Genomic DNA, 13,309 nt, shown 5'->3' with positions numbered 1-13,309 from the left:
ATTATCAAAACGATTTCAAAGTTTGATTTCAGAAACCATGAAAATCGAAAAAAACGAAGCAAAGAGAGAACGCACGAAAGAGATCCAACAAATTTGACAAGAAACTCGAAAAAAGAAACGAAATCTTTTGAAAAATGAAAGTTATATATTTGTGCGTTAATTGATTTAAATTAATTTAAAATTCTGTTAACAAGACACGTAACATAAACAGCACGTTTAATGGGTGGGTTTCGTTCAAACTTGTAAAGCTTGTAAATACAAAACACTTGTATATAAAGATTAACTCTAATTCAATTTGACTTTGGTTTTCGTTTGTATTAAAAGAAGAAAAAAACAAAAACATAATCTTTTCATTCTTGATTTAGCCCATCTCACATTGTAGCTTACAAAATAAAAAATAAAAAAAAATAACTCCTCATTATCCCAATTGCCAGAATAGAGACACAGTACATATAGTACCTTCAAAATATTAATAGGTGTGGGATAGAATTCACCTAAATATTAATTCAATTCAACAATGTTAGGTAACCAAAAAATAATACTAAGCCTTGATTATTGACTATATTTTGTATGCCTTGGGTCAACCCATGAATTCAAGTCATCCCATTGATTGCAAAGGATGCTTCCTCTTTCAATAATTGAAAGAGCCTTGAATATTGCTTATATAAACCAATACTTTCAGTGCCAAGCTTCCACCCAATACCTTCTATTGAAAAAAAGAATTTGGTATAGGCACTAATCAATTTCAGGCACATTATCTTTCACTTTCTGGTGGCCAAAATTATAGAAAGACCATCGCAGTGTGAGGCTGCAGCATCTTGCTGTGAGTTAAATTGCACCTATCACTTTCTTACTAAGTTCTATACTACTGTTCATGTCTAATATTTATTTATTATTGAAGCAATGATTGTGCTGTTAAATCTACCGTCTTAGCAATATTTTTTTTACCTTTCATATAGTTACCATCATAATATTAGCGAAAAAGTAAGATCTATCTACGGTGGTGAGGTTTGTATTTAAAAACTTGATTAATATGGAGTTAGTGACAGTAACGGAATGCTTGCAGTTCAAGCAAAAAAAACTCGTGTGTGTTCTTGCTAAAAAAAAGGCTAAAGAAGAAGACTATTATAGAAGTTTACTTTTTAACGATAAATTTTGAAGCAGATGATCGGAAATACAGTGATTAAAATAGCCTTTCATAAAACAACCTCACTACTGAAACATAAGCACATATATTAGATTTACTATTCTTAAAAAGGTTAATATGATTTAAGCACAAAACTTAAATTATATTCAACTCAACTACTCCTCAACAAAAAAGGAGCAGCGTCTTTTTTTTAAAATGCTTTTTAGTCATTAAAATTTAACACATATAATTAATTAAACTGTATTATTTTTATTAAAATTAAATCAAACAAATTAATTTGATTAAAAAAATGATAAATCAAATATTGAACTTGTCTAAATTAATATTATTTTTTATAAAAAAATAACTATAATATTCTTATTATAAAAAATAACTAAAATATTTTTATTATTATTATTATATATATATATATATATATATATATATATTAATTTTGAGAATCTTAAATTCTAGTCTTTTTACTTCTCTTTCGTCATAGAGTTAGAATTTATAATTTTAAAATATATATATAATAAGCGTATTTTAGTTATTTTTTTATAATATAAATATTGTAGTCATTTTTTATAAAAAAATATTAATTTAGGCCGATTAAAAATTTAATTTATTGATTTTTCACCTAAAATGATCTGATTTGTCTAATCTAATTTTAATAAAAATAACATAATTTAATTAGTTATATGTGTTAAATTTTAATTATTAAAAAATATTTAAAAAAAAGACATTTTTGACATATATTAGAGTGGCTCACAAACAAAAATAGTTACATGATTTATATACAGAGCTGTCAAAGTGAATTATTCATTCTATTTTGTTAAAATTCGTCTCAAAATAGAATGATTCAAAATTAATAAATAATAAGGGAAAGTATGAGGAGTCAATGGAATATTTATATAATGTGTATAATGAAAATTTATGGAGTATTAGAGATATAATCATTAGTGCTACCTTTTTTCATTAGCTGAAGTTTTTGGGATGAGTGGTATCATGATATGGTATTAGAACGCTAGATTTGAAAGATCAAGAGTTCGATCCTTGGTAAATCCTCCCTAGTACTCGGATGATTATTCTAGATAGTATGAGAACGTTCATTTTGTACGATCCAAATAATAATTCACCTTGTTTTAGAACAGACTGACAGATTGACGAACCAATGCCTAATCTTTTTTTTTCTTTAAAAAACAACTAAATTAAAAAAATTAAATAATTAAATTTTTCAATAAAACATATCATAATATAGACACAAATAAAAAATTGATCAAACTACAAACCATATTATAATCCACAATAAACCGTATTAATAAGATTTAATTTGGAATTTTATAATGAGTGTATGAATTGCACTCATTCTCACCTGGAAAATATTTATCAGTATGAGGAATGTTTGGCTAATTAGTCCGGTGATGTGAACAAAAGCATAAATTGAAATAAAAATTAGTAAAAATAAGAACAAATAAGAAGAGATAAATAACCATAATTATAATTAATTACATTTAATAAATTAGACTAAATAAACCAAAAACTATCAAGCCAACTATACTATTTATTGAAGAAGAATATCAAAATTTTAATTTAAAATAAAAATATTAATACATCAATAATTAAATTTACTATATTATAAATTTATTGTACAATAATTGATTTTTATAATTTTAAATATATATAATTGATAGAAATTTATATTATAATTATTTATTATTATCATTTCTTTTTCAAATAAAAATTGTTATAAATAATAGCAAAATTACGCTAAATAAATTGAAAAATAATTCAAGAAGCATGCCATGTTAACATGATATTAATGGTAAAATACTAGTTTTAATTAACTCAATTTACATTTTACAACATAATTAAAAGCAAAAGCCATAACTTTTTATTTTTTGATTAACCATTTTTTTTTTAATTTTTGGTTGTGTCTTTTCTATTTTATTATCGAAACAATTTCGTAATTAAAAAAATTTGCACAATTTATGTCCTCTATTTAAGTCCTTCTTCATGCTTTCAATTTGTGTCTCAAAATTTTATTTCACGTAGTAACCATAATCATAATAGATGGAAGACGATGAGAGTCACAAGGCTGATGATATTTCAATCAAGATCAATGAAATGTGGGAGAAAGCACAGCCTCTTCATACAGATGAATGCTGCATCTACAGGGTGCCTCATGAGATCCGCAAGATAAATGAAGATGCATACACTCCAAAGGTTGTTTCAATTGGTCCTTTTCACCATGGAAATGAAAAATTGCTAAAGATGGAGGACCATAAAAGATTATATTGCAAACAATTCATTGAAAGATCCAAGACAAACAAGTTAGAAAGTTTTGTGAATTGCGTGCAAGAGCTTGAGCAAAAGATTCGTGATTGTTACTCAGATGACATCAAGCTTAGTAAGGAAGAACATATTATGGTGATCTTGGTGGACTGCTGCTTCATATTAGAGCATTTACTCTTGTTAGGTCCTGATGTCTCTTTTCGGTTACCTCATTTATCGCATTATTTGAAATATGATTTGTTGTTGATTGAGAATCAAGTCCCTTTCTTTGTTCTTGAGGAGCTTTACAATCTAGCTTTTCCTTCTACCTCAAATCCTCCACTGTTAACTTTCACTCGTTATATCCTTCCTGATGGTATCTCTCCTGGCAATAAGGATGTTGGTAGAATAGTTCATTTCACAGACCTAGCAAGAAAACATCTATTATTATCTTCTACCTTATCAATCTCTGAATGCTCAAGAGATGGACAGGTAACACACCTCGATAGTGCAACTAAACTGAGGGAAGCAGGAGTGAAGTTTGAGGTAAACGAAGATAGTAAATGCTTACTAGACTTGCAACTTTCTGGCCATACTCTTAAAATTCCATTCTTTAGAGTGGTGGACACTACTGAAGTTGTTTTGAGAAATTTGTTAGCTTTCGAGCAATGTCACTGTCTGGACGAAGCCTACCTCACTGACTACATCTGTGTCATTGATTTTCTTATCGACACAGACAAAGATGTGGATTTGCTGATTAAGAAAGGAATAATTAAGAATTGGTTAGGTGATAGCAATGCAGTGGCTAAAATGTTCAATGGTCTTGCCGTGAACATTTTGACTTCAGATTTTAATGAGAAATATTCTTGTATTCTTGAAGGCTTGAATGAGTTCTGTGAGAAGCGTTGGAACAAAAAAAAAGCATCTTTGAAGCGCGACTACTGCAACACTCCGTGGAGGACGTTAGCTTCTATTGCTGGAATTGTTCTGCTTCTTCTCACTATTGTTCAGACAGTATTTTCGATCCTCCAAGTACTCTAGTACTATATTAATGTTTGCGCTGTGTTATTTGGATTGGATTTGATTGGATGATTACGTTAATGTTCAATATGGTGTGGTAGATTTAATATATTTATATTTTGAAATATCAACATGTATAACCCATGTGTTTATTGGAAACCACTTCATATGGTAGCTCCCTTTTCTGTAATTGTATCAGGTATGAATGTGATATATATTTTTTTAATTGTTGTATTCTATACGTTATTTACAGGTCTTTATTCTGAAATTAGTATTCAAACATCATATTTTATCTTAAATAGAGCAAGGAATGCTTTTCAAATTTCAATTGTAAGATAAAGAATGTACATAGACTAAGTCATAGAAAGTCTCGAGTCAACTTGAAAGAAGTATGCAAACTACGAAAAGTAACAAGAAAAAAAAAAAGATTAAGTACGATTTTGGTCCCTAAATATACAACTCTAAATCTCCAAACTTTGTCAGCAATTCATGGCAAAATTACCCTAGTTGATATGTACATTTAAATAAAAAATAGAATTGATTTTCATACGTTTAAAGCTTACAAGTTAAAAGATGCATGATGTAACGTTCATAGTATACAACTAAACCAGAAGTTAATATCAAGTGGATATTACTAACAGAGGATGTTATTTAAACATTGAAACACCCACCATGATCTAAAAAATTAAAAATATTTTTATATAAAATTTATAAGATAATCTATAATTCCTAAGTATCTCTAATTTAGATTAAATATTTTCTCTACAAAAATCTAAATAAATGAAACAAAAAAAATATGCATAGGCAACCAAACAAAATCTTAAAGGTTGCAAATCTCATCCCTAATTAAGAGAAACAGAATAATAGAAACTTTAATTTTCCACCAATTTTATATACATCACATAATGCTTGCATCATGCAAAATGGCTATACTGGTTCATGATGCAAGGCATGACAATTAGGTGTGATTCAAAATAGTGAAAAAAAAAAACTGCCAACTAAAGCAGTCAAATGCCGAGACCATTGATTTTGGCCTTTTGCTTCCATCTTGGAAGTTAAATGTGTTATGCTTTGGCATCACCATAACATGACACTTGAAACAACCCCAAACCTCTATAGAAATCAAAGAAGGAAAATAATAATACTATTTGAGGCATTATTTTTGCCTTTCAAACAAAATCACTAATTTACCAAATAGAGACATGGACTTCATGCTGTATAATGGAATGTTCTATTTGGCAGAGTACCAGTTTTGAGCACACTTGGCATCAACGGAGAGGTCGACTTTTAGAATGTTTTTTCCATGGAAGGGTTTGGCCATGCATTCTACAACTATGGCCTTTGCTACCTCAGCTGACTCACTTGGCCCTTCCAATATCACTTCATCATGAACCTGCTTTGTCAAATAAAAATCTTAGATACAAAGTAGCAAGAAAGTTGATTCATGGATATTGAAAAAGGATTCAGATTTGGATTAACATCAATAATACAAAGATAAAAAGGTTAATGTTTTATAATTGCCTATGACAAATACAAGGGCATCATAATTTTAGGGGTGAATGCTAATGCGCTCCCGAGAAATTAAGGAGTGCAGCACTCCATGAAAATTAACTTGCTATTAAAGGTAAAAATGAAGAAGAAACCAAAAAATAAATACCTTAACCTCTAAATCTGAACTATTAATATAAAATATAATAAATGGAAAGCTAAGATTTGTTTAATTAACAAAGAGTGCAGTACTCCTTACTTAGGAGCGTTTAAGGATGAGCCAATTTGGTGATTTTAGGAGAGGTCAGAGTAATTTGCACTTAAAAAAGTCTGACAACTAACAAGTATTACTTGCCTGAAGTAGTAACTTCCATCCGAGCTCCTTCAACTGTTTATTATTGGAAATCTCCAACATGGCACACATGGCAACATCTGCAGCACTACCCTGTTGCATTCTAAAAGTCAGAAACCCATGAAAGAAAAGTCTACATGCCGAAACAGGCCACAGACTAAAGGCACCGGAGTATGAACTATTCAGAATTCATTATGATCAAGCTTGAGAGTGTAGTGATAACTAAATGAGGGCAAGGGCAAAGAATGCAATAGTTTATTTGAAAGCATTAAGAACCTGCACTGGAGTATTAATAGCAGCTCGTTCAATGTGACCTTTCTGATACTTGTTGGCTTGCTCCATCAATGGAAACCGCCGGGCTCGGCCCAGCAAAGTGTGAACACAATGGAACTGATGAGCTTCTTTCTTGCGCTCCTCTTGCCATTTCAAAACTTCTTTTCTATCATTGTACCAAAGGTCAACTGTCTTCTTAGCTTCTTTCACGGAAACCTGAGAGGCAGACAGAAATTGTCTATGAGGTGGTCCCTAGTAATACTAATAAGGAATGAACCCGGCATACCTTCCAATCCTTTGAAAGCCCCACTGGAGTCTTTCCATAAGCAATTGAGAAGTTAAGCATTTTCGCTTTTCTTCTTTCCGAACCAAATGCATCCTGCAATGAGAAAAATATAGAAATACCATGTATGTTCAAAACTTCTTTTAATTTTTAATTCACGAACAATTGAACATGACACGAATATCATCACATACTTCATATATATCCACAAACTGAACCACTGAATGGATTTTCAATGTAAAGAATACTACTGATGTAAGGATGTCCGCTGATAGTTACCTTCAGTAGGGGAACTGGGGGTTTCTCTTCGCCGGGCTGAGGATGCCACTCAAGAAGCACTTCCTTTTTGTCAACGGCTTCACGAATATATGGATACATATTCATCGCCGTCCTTGAATGGAAATCTCCGCCAGCTTTGAAAGCATCTAACATGCTCTTACAGTTGGCAAGATGTGCCAGTATCCTAAGTTCCAGCTGCAAAAATACATAACTCAATCAAGATATTGAACTTTCTTGCAACTATTACAGCGTTAGATCAACAATATAAACTGCTAACCTGTCCGTAATCAGCAACTATAAGAGAATTTCCAGGAGTAGCTACGAATGCTTTACGGATTTTGTACCGGTCTTTTTCCAAAGCAGGTTGATTCTAATCCGTAAATTAAATATTCATCAGGCTAAGTCTCTTTTTCAGGGGAATTATTAATCTATTACATTCAATATCAAGAAAACTCTAATGTGTCTTGCAAACTAAAATTTACCTGCAGGTTTGGCCTTCTTGCTGATAAACGTCCCGTCTCTGTGTTGATATTTAAGGAGCAATGAATACGGTTATCCTTTCCCGATATATTATGTCCCTGAAATAAAGAAAAATGTGAAACTCACACAGAAAATATGAAGAACTTCAGACATGTACTCATTGAATGTTTAAAATATGTCATGCATCTAGTCACATATATCACCCATCTAGTCACTAATACGAATAAACATTGGATTATAAAAAAAAATACCTGCAGGGGAAGGATGAAATTGGAAATCAAAGAATTGATTGAACAGACTTCACATAAAGCAGCAATTGCATGGCAAGCTTCTCTCCCTTCTTCTTCTGTTGGAAAAGCTGCAAAGGCTGTTCCATATGCAGATTTATCTATTTGTGCAGATGCAGTTTGACTTTGAGAAGGAATTTCAGGAATTTCATGTTCACTGAGATCCAAGTCACAATTCTCGTCAACAAAGTCATATTCAGCAGAAATCTTTCCAGCCAGGGCCCTTAAGGCATCTCCGCTAACTGAGGGCCAACCACTTGCTGTGTACATGTCAGTCTCCAGCTTATACCCGAGGCTTGTCAGCTTTATATCACGAAATTTTGTGGGAGCCTTCTTGCCCTCTTCAATCACTTTATCAACATTGGGAATTTTGAATATCCGCTCAGTTGGAAGTACCTCATTGGGGTCTTTTCTGTAATGAAGAATTTGAAAGTGAATATGAAAATTTTTATTCTTTTTATACCACTCCACACATCATGGCATACCAATTGGTCCCAATAAAGAATAAAGATATAGATATCGAAATAATCAATTTGGCAAGATTGCAATGAATGATCAGCAAATGTTTAAAAGATAACCACCTGTTTGCAATGCCACCAAAAAGCAGCTGGCGCAACTGTAGGTCGCTTCCCACATTCATGTACTTGGCATCAGGACAATACTTACATGCCCATTTCCTGAATCTATTAGCAGCTATATCTTGCTCTGCTATGGCCACTTTTTCTATGTCAGCAAGATATGCTCGATCAACTAGCATTCCCTCAGATTCCATTGTGACTAGAAGCTCACCAAATGGCCTCCAAAATTCATTATAGAAATCATACATCGTTCTTCCAGAAACTAGTACACCATCAAGTTTCCAAGGCATGGCTGACAAGTGGCTCTTCAAGCTCTCATAAAGGTTCAGAGTACTTCTAGCATCTAAGGCAGAATAACATATCCAAGGTATACGCTCATCTCTTTGTAGCTCTTCAACAGGAGCAATAGTAATTGTTTTACCCTCGGATCCGTCTTTTTTCACCTTTTTCTTGCCAAATATAGTTTTCATTGAAACCTTACCAAGTAGATCCTTGTCATGATTCAGCTGAGCTGCACACATGACCCTTTTGTCACCTGTAAGTCCTTCAAGAGAATAGCCCCCATCCAAGCGTCTTGATGAATCCCATAGGCGCGCCATGTGCATCGTATCGGCATGAAAACCAGACACTTTAAATCCATAGTTCTCTATAATATGACAATCAAAGCTATAATTATGCCAGACCTACAAGAATGCACTGATGACTTGGTTAGTTGATTGTTTCAAATTTCAATTATTATTTGTAATCTTAAAATAAACCTAGCAATAAACTCAATATGATTTTATGAAGGATAGAATTATTTCTCCATTCCTGAACCCCGATGTTGTGGAATCATTACAAGAGAGAAGAGACCCACTTTAGTATGAAAAAGGACAAACAAATTTTCCATTTTCACCAAGCAGTTAGTTTGTCGCAGGAAGTTAAGAGAAAAAGTAGACTCATTAACTGGAGGCCCTAGAACAACTCTAGATGATTATTTAAATTTTAAATGGCATATATGCTTAGGAAGCCTTGCAAGCACCTCCATCCCCAATGTCGTGAAGAAGTCATCTTGCCATGTTTGGAAGGGACCAAACGCAACTGAAATGAATAATTTTTAATCCATCTGTGTTTCAAGGAGGAATTGACCACAGAAATTAATCGAATAAAAATTACCAGATGAAATGTCAAAACATCAGATTGAAACAGTCATGCCAGGCTCAGGCTCAGTGCATATTTCTAGAAGGTATCCTAGTGCATAAGAGAATCAATTAAAGATAAAATAAGTGAAACAACAAAAACGATTGGTCATTTCCCTGTTTATGAGAATGTCTAACGGCTCCATAGAAAACTATATAGGTTGCAAACTTCTTTGTCCTACACATAAAACCACACACCAACTGGCAACTATATTCAAGTATCAAATACTTCAGTATTATGACTGCAATCCAAGCATGGGTTTACGACAGGAATTAAAGTATTAAACTACTAATCATAACATTGAAAACACAGTACAAACCAAGTGGAAGCTAGACATTCAAACAGCACGAAGCATGAATGCATGCTTACAAGGTGATACACATTGTGATGAGTAATAGGATTGAGAACATGGGACTAGCACAGAAGAAGAAAAGTGTACCTTCTTAATGGATGAATCACTAAAAAATTCAGCAAATTTATCTAAAATTTCTTGGCCCCCACCATCAAGAACATCTACCCAGATACAAGACTTTCCACCACCAAAATCAGCTTCTGGACCAGAATAAATACTGAAGCATATTATCTCCCCATGATCCACAGGAGTTTCATCTTTGACATCTATCTTGGCTACCTTTAAAACATGATAAAATCAGCATATATCTAATGCTCACTACTTATAAAGGATAAATATTCTAAAAGCCATGTTCAAAATATGCATAATCACCGCCTTAACATAAGGGAATACAGCCGAGAATATAAATTGTACCTCAGTATCACAAGCATGAATAAGATGCCGATACTTTACTGTGAGCATCTTAGCCACTTCCTCTGCAAGAGGAATACTGTCAACAATCAGAACATCTTCATAGATACTACAGAGCTTGTCCCGAAGTTTTGATTGGTCAGAACCACGTGCCTGGCTAGGGCGTGTTGCCTTAGTTGAATCCTTTACATTTGTATCCAAAACGTTTTCACCATTAACTTTGCTAATTTTTTCTTTTCTGATCTCCTGTGTATATCCATTTAACTGACGGACAACCGTTTCAGAATCTGTACACACGTTTGAATTTTTTAATCCGGAATGCTTAACTGATGTTAAGACATGGTCATTATGTTCTTGTAGTACAAGACTGCTATCCACATTCCTAGAAACCACTTGTCCCTGACCATTGGGAGGTAATCTATTAGATGGGTAAGAACTACCAAGTTTCCTCTCATACTTCTTCATACTGTTTGTTTCCTTTTTACTTTCAGTCAACTTATATCTTGCATTAGCCCAGCCTCTATAATCACCCCCCGACAATTTTCTTTCACCAGTCATCACGGATAATCCAAGATTGCAGGGAACTGAATCCACCATACTAACTTGTGTATCATTGGGATGCAAAGAATTCAGCTCTCCCTCCTTTGTCATTTCCTCCAGAATGCCAGTTGATGCATTTGAAAATTTCACTAGCGAAATGCAAACCGGAACCTTATGTGAGGCATTTCGTCTGAACCTCATGTCATTGTATTTATTTAATCTCACGGACATCCTCTGCAGACACCATGAACCTTCTCTAAACCGCAGATAATTACTGCGAACAATGCTATCCGGGTGTCCACTGTTGGTAGCCTGGACTGAATGGATTCTTCTTCTACAGTTCATATCATTTAAATAACAAATGTTAATTAAAAATGCTATTTGTACACTAAAATTAGCCACTAAAATCAGCCACCAATGTATTTGTGTATAAATACATGGGTCGTTTAATTCATTTTCAATGTGTATATGTATTCCAACATGCATTTTATACTTGTGGCTGACTTTGGTGGCTGATTTTGGTGTACACGTAGCATAATCTAATGTTAATAATCCATGAAATTCAATAGCATATTCAACATCTTCTAAAGCTATCATAAGATAATATCCCAATTTGTGATACATCATACATGTACCAACACTTCCTCGTACAACAAGCCAATTCACTTTTCTTCACCATTGTATAAGGTGCATGAGTGAGTCTGCTCAGTGTTCGAGAAAAAGTGAGTACAAAACATACTTATCCAATATCGTACATATTCTATACATGGTAGAACCTAGAAATATCGTACAACAAAAACACACTACAAAACAAAAACACAAACAGCAGCAACAATTTCAACAATATGAAAACACTCGTTTCTAAAGAGGTAAAAGCGAAAACACCCCAGGTAGAAAAGATACAAGCTTTGGAGCCATAACGGAAATTAAAGACATGGGCAAGCTAAAATTTGAACCAAAATAATTTTGAGCAGAGAAAAGTGAACCTGTGAGGAGAGTCTGAAGGAGCTGAAAAGGACCATGAAGACAGAGCAAGACGGTAAGGGAAGGTGGAAGAAGAAGAGTGTGAGAGTGAAAAGCATGAGGGGCAATATGGTCTTAACGGAACTTCCATGGCTGCTATTCCCTCCTTCCTCAGTGACTAGAATTCTATTCTCCCCTCAAAAGCAGAGATATTGGGAGCCAAAGAAGCAGCTAAACCCTGCTACTACTTTAAAAATATATTATTTATATACCATATAATATTTTAGATTTATAAAATATCAAATAAATTTATTTTTGATGCACTGTAAAACGATGTACACAGTGTTATCACAACCATTCTTTTCAATCACTATATAAACAATTCATGTAAATAATAGCTATTTTAATTAATATGACATTTTCTAATTAGATGCATATATAAAATAATTTTATATTTATAATACATCAAAATTAAATTCATATAAAATATGCATTAAAAAAATAATGTTTAGTTCGCACGTTTTTTAAATCACCGAGAAAAATTCAGATGCCACGCAAGGCGAGGTTGTCAAATGAAAGTTCTATTTTACATTATGAACCCCAGGATTACAATTACACCAAATAAAAATAAGATTATTATTACTAATTATATATCTAAAGTACTTCTTAATTAATAAAATAATTTTATTATAAAGATATAAACGCAACGAAATTGTATTTTTTAATATTCAAGTAGAAGTGTTAATGTTTTTCTTTTTATTTTCTTATGAAAATCAAGAGATCCTATGATGGTATAATGACTAATTCTCACAACACAAATTATTTAAAAGTGATTATGTTCAATGTAAATTAGTCACCGAAAAAAAAATGTTCAATGTAAATTATCACCATGTCACACTTTATAATTATTTTTTATGTTCAATTTTTTAGGAGATATTTATGTTGAATGTTATTGAAAATTGAACTTAATATTTTATTTTATGCCTTTAATACGGATTAAGTATTTACTATGCATCATTTCTTTAGACAATAATAGCTTCAAGGCTTCACCTTATTGTTGAGTAATTTACTATTACATTTATATCTTAAGGAAAAGTTAGATTTTTGTCTAGTGGATACGTTTAAATATTTAATTTTTAATTTACTTAAATTATACTACTACAAATACTATATACAAATTTTATTTTATAGTATAAAAAAATAATTAATGAATTAATTTGTACCAACCGTGATTATTGATTAAATCAATTAGTAACTTCTTATAAATGAAATTGAGAACTATAATATGCAGAAATTAAGCATGAAAGTGATCAAGCCAAAATCATTTTCTGTCCAAGCTAACTATAATTGTGTGTTTGATTAACAATATGAATTCATTATATAATTCTCAAAAAAAATTCACTACCAGCAAATTACATTTTGGCATT

The 13,309-nt window shown here is 32.3% G+C and overlaps 2 protein-coding genes across 2 annotated transcripts; one reads left to right on the top strand and one right to left on the bottom strand.

Annotated features, from left to right (window-relative positions):
• Positions 1-708: 708 nt before the first annotated feature.
• LOC130942206 (UPF0481 protein At3g47200-like) lies at positions 709-4,611 on the top strand. Its single transcript, XM_057870906.1, has 2 exons — positions 709-823; positions 3,197-4,611. The coding sequence occupies exon 2, from the start codon at positions 3,197-3,199 to the stop codon at positions 4,436-4,438; it is 1,242 nt and encodes a 413-aa protein (XP_057726889.1). The 5' UTR covers positions 709-823; the 3' UTR covers positions 4,439-4,611.
• Positions 4,612-5,258: 647 nt separating this feature from the next.
• On the bottom strand, positions 5,259-12,119 carry LOC130941643 (DNA polymerase I A, chloroplastic/mitochondrial-like). The gene is made up of 12 exons (XM_057870203.1): positions 11,906-12,119; positions 10,383-11,253; positions 10,056-10,247; positions 8,441-9,120; positions 7,824-8,271; positions 7,575-7,670; positions 7,370-7,462; positions 7,093-7,287; positions 6,817-6,909; positions 6,534-6,746; positions 6,261-6,350; positions 5,259-5,810 (listed from the first exon to the last, which is right to left on the bottom strand). The coding sequence occupies exons 1-12, from the start codon at positions 12,031-12,033 to the stop codon at positions 5,649-5,651; spliced, it is 3,261 nt and encodes a 1,086-aa protein (XP_057726186.1). The 5' UTR covers positions 12,034-12,119; the 3' UTR covers positions 5,259-5,648.
• Between the last annotated feature and the right edge of the window lie 1,190 nt (positions 12,120-13,309).

The sequence above is a fragment of the Arachis stenosperma genome, chromosome 7 (assembly GCF_014773155.1).
Source record: "Arachis stenosperma cultivar V10309 chromosome 7, arast.V10309.gnm1.PFL2, whole genome shotgun sequence".
Lineage (NCBI taxonomy): Eukaryota > Viridiplantae > Streptophyta > Magnoliopsida > Fabales > Fabaceae > Arachis > Arachis stenosperma.
This window is presented reverse-complemented; position numbering and strand designations above follow the sequence as displayed.